General features: G+C 37.4%; 1 protein-coding gene across 3 annotated transcripts in view; it reads left to right on the top strand.

The window, feature by feature from the left end:
• ptprn2 (protein tyrosine phosphatase receptor type N2) overlaps nucleotides 1-16,514 on the top strand; it is a 146,234-nt gene that overhangs the window by 10,155 nt on the left and 119,565 nt on the right. For 2 of the 3 annotated variants that reach the window (XM_056746981.1, XM_056746967.1), the window contains exons 2-3: nucleotides 5,143-5,193; nucleotides 13,380-13,493. In XM_056746981.1, coding sequence (XP_056602959.1) covers nucleotides 5,143-5,193; nucleotides 13,380-13,493 — 165 coding nt within the window. Of the gene's footprint in view, nucleotides 1-1,817; nucleotides 1,868-5,142; nucleotides 5,194-13,379; nucleotides 13,494-16,514 lie in introns of those variants that run through there. The other variant, XM_056746975.1, reaches the window with a different exon arrangement.

Here is a 16,514-nt window from a genome sequence, read left to right as displayed (position 1 = left end):
GACTTCAAGGAATTTAATTATGATCCGGAGTGCTGAAAAAGATGAAAAAAATAGTGCTGAAAGGCTGTAGGTTTTCCATCCATTTCATCCCTGATGAATACAAAAAGACAAATCCAGAAAACAGGGCAGTGAAGGAAAATTGAAGATGAGAATATCTGTGATCTCTGCATTCATGGGACTAAACATCATGCCTGATATTTAGGACAGCGCTCCTGTCTGCGGCTTGGGAAATAGGATAGATGGGGTGCCAGAGCAGGTCAGATATATTCATTGGCTGTATTTGAAATGCATCCACAAGATGAAGTGACCCTGAAAGATGAGAGGTCTGGGTGTGCATGCTGATGGAAAAATCAAGACTTTCCTCAACGACATAAGAAAAAAATAGCCATAAATACGTTCACAGTCGTCTTGTTATACAACATTTACTGCAAAATTATGTTTATGAGAGAGTTTTTGAATCATTTCTGAACTTTAGATGAGTAGCATCTCAAATGTGTTCATATGACAAAATTACTAACATCACAAGCATTTAATTTAGCAATGTTTTTTCTTTAACACAAATCTAGATTCTTCCACAGAATTTAATGCATTTTTCACATTAAAAGAGAACTTTAGTGCCAAAATGGGTTTATACGTGTGAAATTCTTAATGCTGAGCTTTCATAGTCACATAGCTGTTCAGACTGTAACGTCAGTAAATATTTACATTACAGGCCATTACATTGCATGTTATTTGCATATTACATTAGGTCAATCAGGTTGACAAGCATTACTTGCATGACGTGCGTCATTTAACTGCTTCTCTGTGACGGTGTTTAAGATCAAATAATATATTTAAATGTCTTTGAGATGTCCAGTTTGCGCATTAGTCATAATTGCCCGATGTTTTTGATAAAACATCTCACAAAGAACATGTATATTGTAACATGTGTTTTGTGAGCCTAAGCAAAGAGGCGGTAAATTACTATGTGTCTCATACTTTGCCACATTGACTATGTCGACTAAAATAAGTTGACAAGTTTTTAATCATTTTTTTTAACCTTTAAACTTTTTTATAGTGACACTTGTTTAAGAAAGTCGAGCAGCTACTACGTCTCATAGTTTTTGTTAAACTGTTCAAATCGACAGGCTAATAATATCCTACGGACGTACGTTAAGAAAGTTAAAATAAAATTATAAAGCAATTACCTTCAATGTGGCTGACAACTCCACTAACGAATTTGAACAGTCAAAATGAAGCGCGTCCCAATCAGGTGCATTAGTTTTTGCGGTCCCCCGGAAACACTTCCGTTGTCGTCTGTGCAGCTTGCAGCGCGTTTCTGTGTTTGTTTGTGTTAAGAGTTTTTGCAGCGCGTTTCTGTGTTTTTTTGTGTTTTGAGTATTTGCAGGGCAAGTGTCGCCAAACTAATGAAGATGTGTTCTGAATTTGCTTGTGTTTTTTTGTGTTTGCATGTGTTTGCATGTGTTTTCTTCTGTTGCAGCGCAGTGACACCTAGCGGCCACCGTAGTATATATCGCTTCACTGTACATTTCCCGCATTACCCAACTCGAAGCTACCTGTAGGAAGTGCTATTGCTAAGTTTTTTTTGATGAGGCGCCATTCGTGTAAATGTTAAAATCTGTACTTGGGTCCACATGCATTTTAGCTGATGTTAATTCCGGAAGATAGTGTGTAAAATACAATAGAATATAGGATATAAAAATATGGAAGACATTTGAACTCATGAGCGTGAGTGGGCACACAATGAAAATAGAGTTTGCAAATGAATTCCTTCCTCTTTCGACTAAATTGTACGCAGAATATCGCATTTTCCTGGACATCTGATGAATTACACATCACAAATACAGCTGTGTTCGTATTTCCAGTGGTATGTGTTAAATATCTTATCAGTAAAAATCAATGATTTTAGAGCTCTGTGTTGCCGAATATCACATATATAAAAATAGTTTATGCCAACATTAAGAGATGTAAAAATGTTGCAGTTTAACCAAATCTGTACTTTTGTAGCAGTTTGATTCACATCCGATTTTAAATAGCATACGCAGCAGGTATTAATCAAATCTAATCATGAGTAAATACAGTCTCCCACCCTCTATGGTCAAAATGAATTAATAATTCAGTATTCAGGTCACTTGGCACTGGCTATTTTTACCCTCACCACAAGCCATTTTCACACCACATGTAGTTAAACCAGTAGAGTTAGCACCAGGGTTATAAAATGAAAAATATTATTTACCACATAAAGACAGGAATCTACTACCGTAAAAGACAGGAATCTAGGTGGGTATAAGTCTCCTTAGCCGAGTAAAACACTATTTCAGGGCATCATCATTCAGTGTGCATTGGTTTAATCACTGTGGATCAGGGTTTCACATGCACTGTTGTCGTGCATCCTCACAGACTGAATGTCTTGGGAAATAATATACATGAATGGTGGTGGGTTAAAATACATTTGTAATAAAGAAGACAACCTGTAAGCTTCAGTCAAGGCATTGACACCTGGTATGATTTCTGTGTTTTTTTGTTGGAAGAGAATTTGAGTGTTGGTGGCTTTGCTTGCTTGGCAAAGATGTAAGACAGAAGATCATTTTTAAATAAATGAAAATGGAGGATCTGTTATTTAAGACTTTCTTAGATCTTTTTATGTGACATTGGGCTGTTTTCATCTCGGGGTCTGTCATTTATACAGTCTTAAATGGTTTTTTTTTGCATCCTCTTCAATTTCAAATTGCAGCTGCATATTGTTTGACTAATAAACTTAAAAGTATTTTAAGATTTGAGCATTTTAATCTCTTGCTGAAGTGTTTCTGTATAGTGCATAATGCCTTGGGAGTGTTTCTCTTGTCTTTCCTATGGGAGAAAAACATAGTCATCAGCCATTACTTTATAATTATGTTTCCTTTTTAATCAACCTCTGAAGCCAAAAAGCACAGACCGGCCAGCGTGTAGAGACACTCTTCAGAGATAACAAATGGTTTTGTCAAACTGATTTAGGAGCTAGTGGCAGCCAGAACGCTTTTTTAGCCGGCCGTCAGATTGAGGAACAGGCATAATTAATATGGAATGCTGATGAGAATTCTGACAAGTTATAAAAAAAGATGCCGAGTGGTTTGACAAGACTTGAGTGCTCAGGAGTAATTACAGAGCTTTAAACGCTGTGGTGGAGAGTTTGTAGATTGTCCTCATGCTTAATAGAGACAAAATCCAAACCTGACCCACTACACTCATGGACCAATCAGATCATATGCCTGATTTCTGTTGTCAACTTTATGGCCATCCCTGAACTTATTAAATATTTTCATTATGAACTGAAATTTTTACTTAATTGTCTTCTCATAGAATTTGAACATTTTTGACAGTCTGCAACTGTTCTTTATCAGTTATGAATTATTGCTGTAATGACAACAGGACATATAAGACTTTTGCTTCTTGGAAGGCATACGGAAAGCAATAGAGTGAGACAGATAATAAAGAAAGATATAAAGCCCAGATATAAAGTGATCTCAGAGGCTTGGGTAAGGAGAAAAAAATGAGACATATCTCTGAAGCGAACAAATTAATAAATATGCGTGGTAATGAAAAAGTGAGTAGCGAAAAGAGAACGGCAGAGAGCTCTGGTTCTCTCTCTCTCTCTCTCTCTCTCTCTCTATGTCTCTCTCTCTCAGAGACATTTGTCTTTCCCTTGTGCTTTATCAAAAGACAGCTGCTAAAGGGTCCCTCGGCTATGTACAGACACACACACACACACACTGGCACGTGTACAAAGCTCTATAATCGTTCCTCTTGTCACCTAAGAGCTCCCTTTCAGTCCCATCTCCATGGAGACGGCAAACTGATTTGTGAATTTTTGTGTTCTGGTCTGTTCTGTCTGTGCGTTCGTCTCTAATCCTGCCATATCTGTAAAAACATGATGTATCCAACAATTACATAAATGTTTTTCACAATCTTATTATTTTATGCCTCCCTCACACCACACTGTGGTCAGCAGGGAGAGGTGTCTGTGCTCAGGGATGAATGACTCTATATTGAGGTCAATGGATGAAATGAAGAGATCATATTTCCTCAGACTGAATTTCATCTATGAATCACATGCATTCTGTAGATTGGATTAGGAGTTGTAGTATCACTCTTGTCTTTGTCATTTACACTGTAGCATAGTGTTGTTGGAGGCCGTCAAAGTATGCATTGCATAATAAACAACTGAAGACAATAAACAACAAAAAAGACAATTCTTTATCCATTAATTGAGGATCAAGTGTTTAATTTTATATTTTAACAGGGGGTTGGGTGCTTTTAAAATTAGTATGTGGATTATGTTACATTTGATGTACAACATTTTATGGGTCAGTTGTGAAGAGGCTTGGTTTTTATTGTTAAACGTCCAGTGTATTAAATTTTGCGGCATCTAGTGGTGAGGTGATAAATTGCAACTAACGGCTCAAACTAAACTTTTCTAAGCAATAGGGACACAGAGCTTAGTTGTCATTATGTTTTTGTTTCTTTGTCAAAGGAGATATTTTTTGTGCGAAATGAACTCTGTAGAGCAGTTTGTCCGTTTAGGGCTACTGTAGAAACAACATGGTCAATTCCATGCAAGGGGATCCGCATTGTATGTAGATAGAAAATGGCCTTTCTAAGGTAATAAAAACATTACGCGTCATAATGTAAGGTCTTCATACACATCTGAAGACATAGTTTAAATACCAAACCTTTAAAAGAAGAACAAACACTAGAAAAGTTTAACATGCACTTTATGACTTAATATAGTTTCAGTGATTTTTTTAAAGTTAAAATAAAAATATTATCTTATATAAGATTGCATCCATTAATAGAGCTAGCCACCCTGTACAGCTAAAGCTGGTCTTGCTTTTAAACTTAGTCTGCAGGCAAAAAAACATTTATCGAAGAGAAGGATATTTCGAACCTTATTTGCTACACTAATCTCCAAGGCCCGATAATTCAAGATCTGTTTTACATGGCTGATTCTGTACATCCTAGGGTTGCTTTTAAAATATTGATCAACAGAAAGTCATAAGGAGAAATGTTATGAGCTGTGCAAGCTGCTTTAACGAATTCCTTCACCCATTTCATTTCTGTCTTTCCCTTCTAAAAATATTTTCATCTTTCCTATGTTTTTTGCAGGTTGCATGTTTGAGGATGAGGTATGCGAGGCATATGAAGTCTGCATTAATGGTAAGTAGTTCAATTTTGCACATCTTGCACTAGCACCTATTAAAAAGCAAATACTTCTGCAACATGCTAAGACATATGATGTGCTTTCCCAACAGAAAAATGTGTAGCTGGTTATTTTTAGGTTTATTTTTTGGTATGAATGATACTAACATTTGTGCAAACATTTACTGTTATCAAAGTAAAGAACTTATAAACTTACAATTAAATAATTACAACTTACAAATTAAAGCTACTAAAGAAAATGTTTAAAATTACATGTTTTCCTTATTAAAGTTTTTTTTAAAGCGGCCCTGCAATGATGTGTCATGCATTCTGACTTCTTTACATTGTTAAATGTGCTTTTGGGTTCGTATGTACTTAAGTTCAGACTACCCCACACTCGCCGTATGTTTTTGGAAACAATCGTAAAGCTGTATCTATCTAGACTGATTCCAGCGGCCTGGCAGGAGCTTTTCATTTGACACATTTGTGTGTGGAATCTTCACATTTTGTAGATAAACCAGCGGGTCAGATGTTTCACCACAGGCCAGAAACAGTGTCTTGAACCCAATTTTGGCAGCCACCGGAAACCAACAGAGAGTCCTGAGGCATAACCTTATTTCTGGGTAATGAACACAGCGTGGAAGCCGCATTTTGGATGCACTAAAGAGGTCAAATGGCATATTCTTGTAACACAACAAGTTGAGGCAGTGTTATAGGACAGGCTGGTTGACTTGTGTAATGGAACAGTGCCAGGCAGTAACTGCGGAGATGGGCAGGTGGCTTGTGTAAGAGTTTTTATTCGGACTGCAAGTCAATATCTATGTGGCGTTTAAGACAAATAGGTATTGAAAGAGGAGGAGGACTTGTTAAAGAAGTTTACACCTGTCAGGGTCTAGCTGTATGTGATAGGTGACAGCAACCAATCACGGTTTAGGTGTCAGAGAGATTTTTTTGATTGGATTCGGTCAATCTTCAGCTTCTGCCTTCATCTTTGTGGGTTCCTAATAGAAGTGATTCCTCTCCTCTTTTTTCAGTTTCTGATTTGTGTTGAAAATCCTTCATTATTTAAAGGCTGTATTCAGAGTCAAGCATGTGTGAGGATTTTCCCATGTGGTCTAAAACCTTTCTTGAGCTGGATTACATTTGGAGCTCATATGCGATAACTAATTCTCTTCAATTAAACAAATGCAGTCAGGAGTGACAACCTAAGTACTACTGAAGGAAATATAACATGACTGTCAGGGGACTTTTCTCCTCCTCTGTTTATCTCTTCATCTTTATGTTGTTGCTCGTCTTTTCTCTTGAGACTGATTTGATGTGACTGCCTTTTTTATGTTTGATGGATGGGCTGCTTCACCGCTGTTTTTAACAGATAGAATATAAATATTTTGATTGAAGTGCTCAATCTTACTGCCATGATATGCATCTCTATGACTTCTGACATGAGCTTACCTCGGCTCACCTGGGATCAAATGAATAACATTAGTGGCTGCAAACTGATAATGAGAAGAGATTTCAACAGATGGGTTTTTTAGACAGTTGATATTTCTAAAACCAGACTTTATTGTTCTTTCTAATTAGGCTTCAGCTTCCAGAGGACAAGATTATTGCTTAAGGGTTGCTTCATAGCTCAAGAGACTTATCATTTGTCTCCCTTCTACCACAACAGCTATTTATGGTTCTAGAAAAGAGACCAGTCGGGAATACAAGGCTAATTATGTCTTTTAATATTCATTTCAGTTATGATTCGTGTGTTATTATTCATCTCCCAGCTATTGATCTTCTGTGATCCTCTTTTTGTCATGCTTCTGCCACTTCTTGTCAGGTTTTTCCAGTCTTGGGGCAGGATCACGACAGGATCATGTATTTTGTGTGGAGAGAAACACATCATTGTCGGTCACGACATAATGTGCTTTCTCTCCAGTTTCGTCTTTCGCCCCGCCCCTCTTGTTCCTCGTTTAGCTTTCCACCTGGGTCTCATGACCCACACCTGCCCATTGTTATCTTCCCTTTTTAGTTCCCCTTTAAAATGCACTCGTGTCTATTGTCCTGTGCTCGTTTTTTTTGAGTGTTTGCATGTTTGCATAGCATATTGTTAGTTTGCCTTGCTATACATTTACCTTGTCTTGCCTAGCCTACCCTACCCTACCCTTACCTTACCTCAGCTTGGCTTGCATACCTTCCCGTGTTTGTTAGATGTTGTGTCGTTGTATTTCGTTATTTTTTGCCCCCTCGTGGGAAGTGTTTTGTTTTGATTTCTTATTTTTGTTACCGCGTTCCTAGTTTGTGTTTTGTTGTTATTATCCCCATTGTAGGTCTTTTATTTATTATTATCAAAGTCTTGATTTTCTAAACCCCTTCACTGCTGCCTGTGCTAGGGTTCTTCCCCCACCAACCGTGACATTTTCATTCTGATTGATACAGGGAATGAGATGAATAATATTTTAACACTTCAAGCATTGTATTAGAACACAAGTCAAAATTAAAATCATACACATAAAATGTATAATGACATCATTTATATTTCCATCAGTGTTTGAGAACATGCTGGCAATTTTCATTGCCTTTATTTCACCACGCATTACGTGCCAATTTCATTATGTCGGTATTGCATTTCCTATTGTTTTATTGTTCTGAGAAACTCACAGATAATAACATAGTAGTTTCTCAAAGGAGGAAGTTGACAAGTTCTATAAAACAACGCAGGATTGTCCGTTTATGAACACGACATAGGAGAGACCATTATTCACTCATGCTATTAAAAAGACAATGTCTTTGTTTAGGGTAAGTGACTAATGGTTTGACCGTGGGTGTCCAGGGTTTTCAGAAACTGTAAACCTCGAGAGATCTGCTGCCAGTTAGTGCCTCGTCCAATTAAACAGTTTCTACCAGAGAGGATTGATCAATCAAAAACGAGTTAAATATATATGTCTACAGTAGCAGACAAGTTCTACAACCCCACACAGAGCAGTCCATACATTCAAGTCATTATCTGCTTAGACAAGCTGACCTTTATGTTTGGATGGCAGCTTTTGTAAGAAAAATATCTTCTGTGTGCTCTCAACCGAACTGATAGACTAGTGCCAAGTTGCTCGACATTTTATATGTTCTGAACTTTATCTTTAATGTCCCAGTGAAATAAAAAATGACAATTCTTATTTTTTCATGAAATATGGCAGTGTTTATAGTAAAGAGCTTATCAATGTGGGACAATTCTTTTTAAAATTCATGTACCCTCAAAATCTTCAATTGAAATCTGAAAATGCACTTCCGCCCTGAAATGGCTATCCATCTGAAATGACGTAAATTAGACGGCTTGGCCGGAGCATCATCAGCAAAATCAATGTAAGAGCTTTTTTTACACAGTAAAAAAACGTAAGCAACTTTGTTTTGAAAAGTGGTGACGACAAAGACGACACAAACAATACTTTAATAAATTATTTCTGTAATAACTCGTATTTTTCAAAGCTGTTAAACTACTTAGACTAATGTCTACTTGCTGTTTAGCCGTACATGTTTCTGTAGCTCAGCTGATGTAGATAACATTTATAACATGTATAGCTTCCCAATTGCCTAAATGTGCCAAATAGGATTTTTTATAAACATTTATAAACCTATAGAGAATCTCTGACATTTTTCATCCTCTGTGACACATTTGTATCTCTGAGAATTTGATGGACATGAACATTCTTGCAGCATTTTAGACGTAAACTTAAAAACTAAAATGTGCTCTTCCAGAATGGGTACTGACAAATAGTGTTTTAGAAAGAAAAATGACAAGAAAGTGTATACTCTCAAAGATATCATCTGTCCTCTCTCCTGGGATTAGCTTTATATCATCGTGGAATTCACTTAAACTCAAACAGTTTCATCATGTTAAATGCCATATAACATAATATGCAAACTTTTAAAATAATTGAGTTGAGAATGTGTCTTGTTGTTTCAGTGAGGGTTATTTTGGCCGATTGGGTCAATTTACATTACATTTAGATTTATGCATTTGGCAGATGCTTTTATCCAAAGCGACATACATTGCTTTATCCTATACATTTGTTTCTAAGGATGTGCAATCCCTTGTGATCGAGCCCATGGCCTTCGGTTGTTAATGTAATGCTCTAACCACTGAGCTACAGGAAAGCAGATCAATGCTTTCTTTCTAAAAGTTCTAAGACTAATGACATCATTCATAAGAAACACTGCTGTGTGAAAAATCTTTTGTAACACCTCATAGTATCGGTTTTAAAATGGCAATGCTTTCAGTTAACTGTAGGAAAAAAAAAGAAGGCATAAGTACTATTCTAGGCTGTTAGACCTAAATATTTTGTAAACTTTTGTAACATTATGCTGCAGAACAAAGATGTAGTTCTTGTCAGCTCAAGGCAACAATGTCTGCATTTAATCTTTTCAATAACATTTTAGTAATTGTATTCCAGTAGTTTTGTGTAACAAAGAAATATGTGATCCGTAAGCTCGCAACCATTTGCTCTCAGTTGTGGCTACTATAAATTGATACCTCTTACCTTTTAGAAACAATAGTGTAATGCTGGAGCATGTCTGTTAAACATAAGCCAAGTATTGATTTGTTGTCACATGTGGATATAAATCATCCAAATGCGGCAATACTTATGAGGTAATGTGTTCAACCTTTACCTGGCCGTACCTCTTTGTAAGATCTGCAGATGAACAAATTTCACAAGAAGCAAAACCCTCAACATATCCAGATGATCTACAAATGTGTGGTTCTTAATGCTGCCAAAATTGACTCTTTTTCTGAGGCACTGACTGTTCTTTATCTTCATTAGCATCACTCTGTGGTTCACTCTGCACTTTGGAATCGCTTCTCTGCGGCGGTCTGTGTGGTTTAAGACACATTGTAGTAATGGTTTTTATGTCATGGAACAGCTGGCTGGGAATCTCAATAGTCCTCCAGCTCTGTTATTCATTGTGCCTTTCGTTTAAAACGTCGCAACAGTCTCCTGTTCTGTAATTATCTCCCCATCTCATGACTCACAAGACCTTAATGAACCACTAGACCAGAAAAAAAAAAAATCTCAATCAGTATTGATTTGGTTGCAACACGGTGTTGCGCTTGTTTCATTGATTAACATAATTGCCTCAGCATCATCAGTGGAGGAAGTTCTTCAGCGTCTCATTTCCCTAGAGTTCAGCTTCCAGCATCCTCACGACCTACTCTCTCACTTAAACAGCCACCAAGAAGAGAGGCGAGAGACGAGTTATTGTTATTTTGTGTTTTTGGCTATATTACAACTATTCATTTTGAATCCTTGACAGCGTTATTGGCAGCTCAGCTGAATGTGGGTCTTTTAATTTGATATATTAAAGTGATAGTTTGCCCCAAAATGAAAATTCTTTCATCATTTAGCAACCCTCTTGTCATTTCAAACATGTATGACTTTCTTTCTTCCGCAGAACACAAAAGGAGATATTTTAAAGAATGTTTGTCACCAAACAACGGTAGTACCCATTAACTTGCATTGGTTTTGTGTTCATACAATAGAAGTGAATAGAAGAAATACACTAACCCTTTCTCTCAACAGGTAGTGGTCTAGCTTTTGTTGAAACCAGTTACTTTGTATTGGCACCTAATGTATTATGGCTCCTGTATGAACTATCGCTTATTGCTCCTAAACTCTTTGTAAGTCGCTTTGGATAAAAGCGTCTGCTAAATGTAAATGTAAGTGAATGGGACTGTGGTTCAAATGATCTCACGTTGTGTTCTGCAGAAGAAAGAAAGTCAAACATGTTTGAAATGATAAGAGGATGTCAGAATGTTCCTTATCCCTTTAAGAATCATAAGTTGATAGGAGACATTCAAATTGTTTTATATTTACCACATTAATGATTTCTTAGAAAAGTCCATTTAAGTAGCCGATATGACTGTACAACAAATACACACAAAAAAAGTGTTAAATACACATTGTGTTAAAATAATGTCTTAAAAATGTTTCAGGTACTCTGCGGTCCACAAAAGACTTTAAATGTCAAGTATGTCCATCAAAAAGGAGAAAATCTCAGATAAAGTTGTTTAGTCTCCCTCTCATTTTCCCTCATCTGCCTTTGCACTGACTGGTTTCTACCTGGTCTCTGACTCTATCTCTTTTATGCACAAAATTACTGAATTAAAGTTGTTGTGCTTTGCATTTTTCTGACAATTTAGTTTTGAGAATCCGAGAAGCTTTTATTTCACAGCAGTAGTTTAATCAAATTATCTTTATGTTTCGTCCTGCTCTCTTTCTTCTCATGCATTAAGTCCTTATTAATCTTTTCGGTGAGCAAGTATCTACACAACCAGAGTTCACAAAACAAGAGCTGTTCTTTAATGTGGGAGTGTACCCAAGTTGGCAGTCAACCTTTTTCTTGTCGAGTCTCCCCCTTCTGGCAGATATCAAGAACTGCAGTTATAGTATTTTCATCACTGGATGCACTTTAACTTGTAATGATGACACAATGTTTACCAAAAAACATAAGGCTAAAATGTGCTATTTTGTTATACAACCACAGAAGCATTAGATTTTTACTTTTAGTTCATTTAACATCTAGCTGTAATTACAGGGTGAATATTTGAAACTGATCCTGTCCTTCTTATACAGCTAGTATCAGCCAGTCTTCTAAATGTTGAAATAAATTTTAGGGTTATCGATCAACGAATAGTAGATCTCAGTTATCAAATGCTTCGAACCATTCTGTCAGCTTTTATCCACAGATGCGTGAAACCCCATGTTCTCTCAGTTAATGAAGAAGAAATTCACGTTCACTTTGAAAGATCCAGACCTTGTCTAAAAGAATCAAAAGCTGTGAAATTTGGATCTATATTCCCCATTTTCACCTTAGCTCTCATCTATCAGAGGACACCCGCAATACTGATTATAGCTCAACTGGGCTTTTCTTGGCAGCAGACCTGAAAGGGGTCGTATGACTGTTATTAAGCTTTTTTCGTGGCCTTAAGCGCGTTAGCAAATGAGCGACAAAGCCCACAGTTCTAGAGGCATATCATTTACCACCAAGTGGGAAGCCAATGTGTCATGTTTGATCATTCAAACGGCATGATAGATTTTATATTACCACTATCTATTTCCCTAAGGCTGTATTTTATGGTTGTACAGTGTAGAGCTCGAGGAATCGTGGGATGGAGAAAAGTGCAGCGGAGTCTATATTTGAGCGCGAAGACTGTAATTAGAGTGTGATTATTCCCGGAGACGGCTGGAAAAAAGGCAGCCGACAGCGAGGGGGGTTGCTATGGAAACCGACACGGAGGCAGTGCAAATGGTCCTCTCGCTGGTGGTTATGTCATGTGTCTGGTACATATGTTAAAAGTTTTGACATGGTGGGTTTAAAGTGGAAATGAGCAAGGATATTAATTATATATTAAAATTTGAAGTCGGCTATGAGGTTGGCACTGAACCTTTATCTGTTGTTGTTTCATTTAGATCTCATTTTAAATTCTTACTCTCTTGAATGGGTCGTCTCGGTACACCGATTGCATTTTTCTTTGTCTCCCTCTCCTTCTCTCTCTTCCCTATTGTGTTTGAATGCATTCGTACTCACATATTAGATTAAGCGAAGTCAGTATGTAATTTACATTGACTTTCACAATTATATTAGACAGATTATTAGTCCGAAGGTCCCGTCATGATACTGATGAGCACTTAGAGATGATAGATGAAAACTCCTCTTACACAGTGAAGAAACACTTGCAGTCATTAGTATTCCTCGTGAGGGCAGCTGCTGTACCCTGCATCTTCCCTGTTCACCTAGATAGCCATTGAATTATGAAGCCAATCTGAGCCATGGTTTGGGTTGCCTAGCAACGGACTATTGAGTGGCACTGGGTCGCTGGTGATGGGGAGATAAACAAGGGGCCAGATAATATGTGTGTGTGTCTGTGTTGAGGCACATTTCCTGATGGTCTGTGTGCTTATCTTGAAAGTGTCAAAATGAAAGAATGGGCAAAAAAGAAAACACCCTAAACCCCATGGCTATTATGATCCCAAACACAAACTTCAGTCTAACAGAACAAACCGATGGCCACAATTGTGTTTTCTTGAATGCTGTTATATGGTAACTGTCATGATCTAGAAGCTTAGTACTCTAAATTTAATAGTAATTTATACCTTTATTTATAGTCAAACAGTATTTTTATTTGTAATCAATGGCTGTCATATTGCTTATTGTTTATTTTGCAGATGGAGTGTTTGGGAGATGTCAGAGATATTCGGGGACACTTCCTTACACAGATGACGTATCTCCAGCATCTCTACAGCGCTTGAGGAATGTTCTCCAGAAGCTTGCACACAGAGGTATCCTATTGCTTTTTTTCCCATATTTCTCCGTTTACCCAAAAATAAAAATGATTTCATTATTTACTGAGTTGATACAAATCTGTATACATTTATTTGTACATAATTTATTTATTAGAAAGATTTAGTAGGGAAGCAAACTGTTCTGGGGCACTTTTGACCACCATTGTCATTTTTCCTCCTATGGTAGTTAATGGTGGCACAGGGCAGCTTACGTTAGATGAAAGTGTCTTGAATTCCAAAATGACAATTGAATCACTGGCTCTTTCCACTTTATCACTCTTGATTCGCTGTGTACCTTGTTGTTGCCATGATTGGATTCTGGCTAAATTGAAGATTGATGACTTAAAAACATCATCAAAACTACACCGCCAGCTTTTTCTGGCTTTTTATTTTTCTATATCGTTCTTAGCTATTGAAATTTCTCGTCAGCAGAAGCGTGTCACAATCAGTTCCAGAGCTGGTCAAGTCAAAGCTGACATTCAGCCAAACGTGCACTCATCTTTTGTGGTACCATGTTGCTGTCTGTCATACGGACAGATGTAAGAGAGCATGATGAAAGGATGAGATTGAGCACTCATTCACTGCTCAGGGGCTTGGAAATGGACATCTGAGAGCTTTTATGACAGAAAGCTTTTGCAGTGATACACTGTGTTAGCAGGCCTGAGCTGAATTTACCATATCTGGTGAAGGAGAACTTCAGCAATGTGAGTCTTTACCTGTTAGACCTGACGTCATTTAATGGTGTCTTTTGTTTGAGTGAAGGTCCTCTGTATCTTCTACTTAGCATGGGTACCTGAAGTAACAGTTCACCCCAAAATGATAATTATGTCTTTTCATTATTTACAGTTGTTCCAAATTTGTATGAATATCTTTGTTCTGATGAACACGGAGAAAGATATTTGCAAAAATGCTCGTAACCAAACAGTTCTCAGTCACCATTTACTACCATAGTAGGCAAAATGTTTAAATAAATGTCTTTGTTTTGTTGACAACAAACTGGGATTGTTGAAGTTGTGGATTTGTTGAAGTAGTTATGCACATTGGGTTGATGCGTTTGACAGTTTTTTACAAATACTTTTTCATAAGCTTTGTTTATTGCCTTCCATCAACATTATATATTTGATCATCTGAACTCAATTTAAATGCTCTTAATTATGAATAGTTAAATTTGTCTTTTAAGGGCCTTGATTGTTGGGCTGTGTTTCATAAAAAAGCATATGGTATAAAGATAAATCTCATTCATCGAGTAATAAAACAATTCAAAAAGCCTTCAAAAATATAATTTGCTCCCCCAGATAAGAGACATTAGGACCTACTTCCATAACCATAGCAATTCTTTTCATTAATTTTAATTTGTCATTTTATTGCTTGCTTGCTTTCGTCATTCTCCATCATAGCCATGTGGGGGCAGCATGGTCCATTCAGTGTTGTTGAAGGATCTGAGCCTTTAATAGGCTGTAGAGAGCTTGATCTTTTCAAACAGGCATGAATGAGAGTTGAAAGGCGTGGAAGGCACACAACCGTCTTTGGGTGAATTACCAACATGGTAATGAATATTAGAGAGCAAAAGAGATGGCCGACTTACTCCAATTACCCAAGCCAAATAAAGAGAAGGGGATCAGACGGATGAGAGGCTGTGTTCGGCTTCCTCTCGCTTTCCTTTTTTTCTTTTTGGATGCAGATGGTGTCTGAAACCTTGGCTTTTTGATTGACATGCTGTTTTTTTATTTTAATTTTAGAGCGGTTTGCGGGAGAGCTCTCAAATGTCGTCAGATTTCACGATCCCTTGTGTGCATTCATCTGAGGGCGAATGGTTGTGTTTATGTTGTGTGCCCTGTGTGTTTTTTTTTGTGTGCCAAGTTCAGCAGACAGAAATGTGTGAACCATATAATGTCTGCAGTTATCTTATCTTTTTCCCGTGGCCATTTACCCTGTATGTCTTGGTGTGTGTGTCTATGAAACATTTTGTAGCGTATGTTTTTGTTTGCGAGTATCAGAGATAAGTGAACCCGTCTACCTCTCAACCATCACAGCACCCTTTGTCAGTCTTCCAAAACCCTTTAGCAGACCTTCCGCATTCCTCCTCACATGAGCAAGAGTGAGGCAGAGAGGTAGATAGGCCGTTAGATAGATAACATCAATAACATCGACTCACAATTCTCTTTATCGCACATCTAGAATAGCTGAAGAAATCGCGCAATTTGTAGAGTCTTCGCACACCCGGCACAATGTCATTAGATCGATACCATTGACGGAACTGTGAGAATGCTCCCTCTTTGTCATACAGGTCCATCAAGACACCTGTCAGCCCTCCCTGCTGTGAGCTGGCCTCTATTTCATTGTCTTTAGATGTTCTTCGGCCAACTTGGTCTTCAAAAATGATCAGTGTATCGGTACAAAAATGAACATGACATTTTTTTGGAGCGACTGTTTCTCAAATGTGTTTGACAGCTCCATCAGACTCTAGAACCTATTCATTGAAACCTTATTAAATGTACATTTTGAGCATTATTGTTAAAAGGATAGTTCAAGCAAAAATCTAAATTCTGTCATAATTTACTCACCCACTTTCTTTCTTCCGCAGAACGCAGAAGAAGATATTTGGAAGAAAGTTGATAACCGAACAGCGCAGACAACCAATCACTTCTGTAATATGGACACAAAACCAATGCAAGTGAATTGGTGGCATTGATGTTCGGTTAACAACATTCTTCAAAATATATTTTTTGGTGTTCAGCGCAAGAAAGAAAGTCATATAGGTTTGAAATGACAAGAGGGTGTAAATAGTGACGGAATTTTCTTTTTCGGGTGAACTATCCCTTTAACTGTCTTATGTCTTGTGTCTTGCTTTCAACCATAGAACGTATTAAACATCACCCGTAGGTTTGTGAAGAGCAATTCTGAAGCCTAAAATGGTCGAAGTCTGCCGTCACCATCTTCATCCTTTAGCCAGTCTCTAGCAGCCAAGTCAATGAATTTCAGTTTAAGTTAATTCCGTGTTGGATTCGAGAAAGAGAC

This window comes from Triplophysa dalaica, chromosome 1 (assembly GCF_015846415.1).
Source record: "Triplophysa dalaica isolate WHDGS20190420 chromosome 1, ASM1584641v1, whole genome shotgun sequence".
NCBI lineage: Eukaryota > Metazoa > Chordata > Actinopteri > Cypriniformes > Nemacheilidae > Triplophysa > Triplophysa dalaica.
This window is presented reverse-complemented; position numbering and strand designations above follow the sequence as displayed.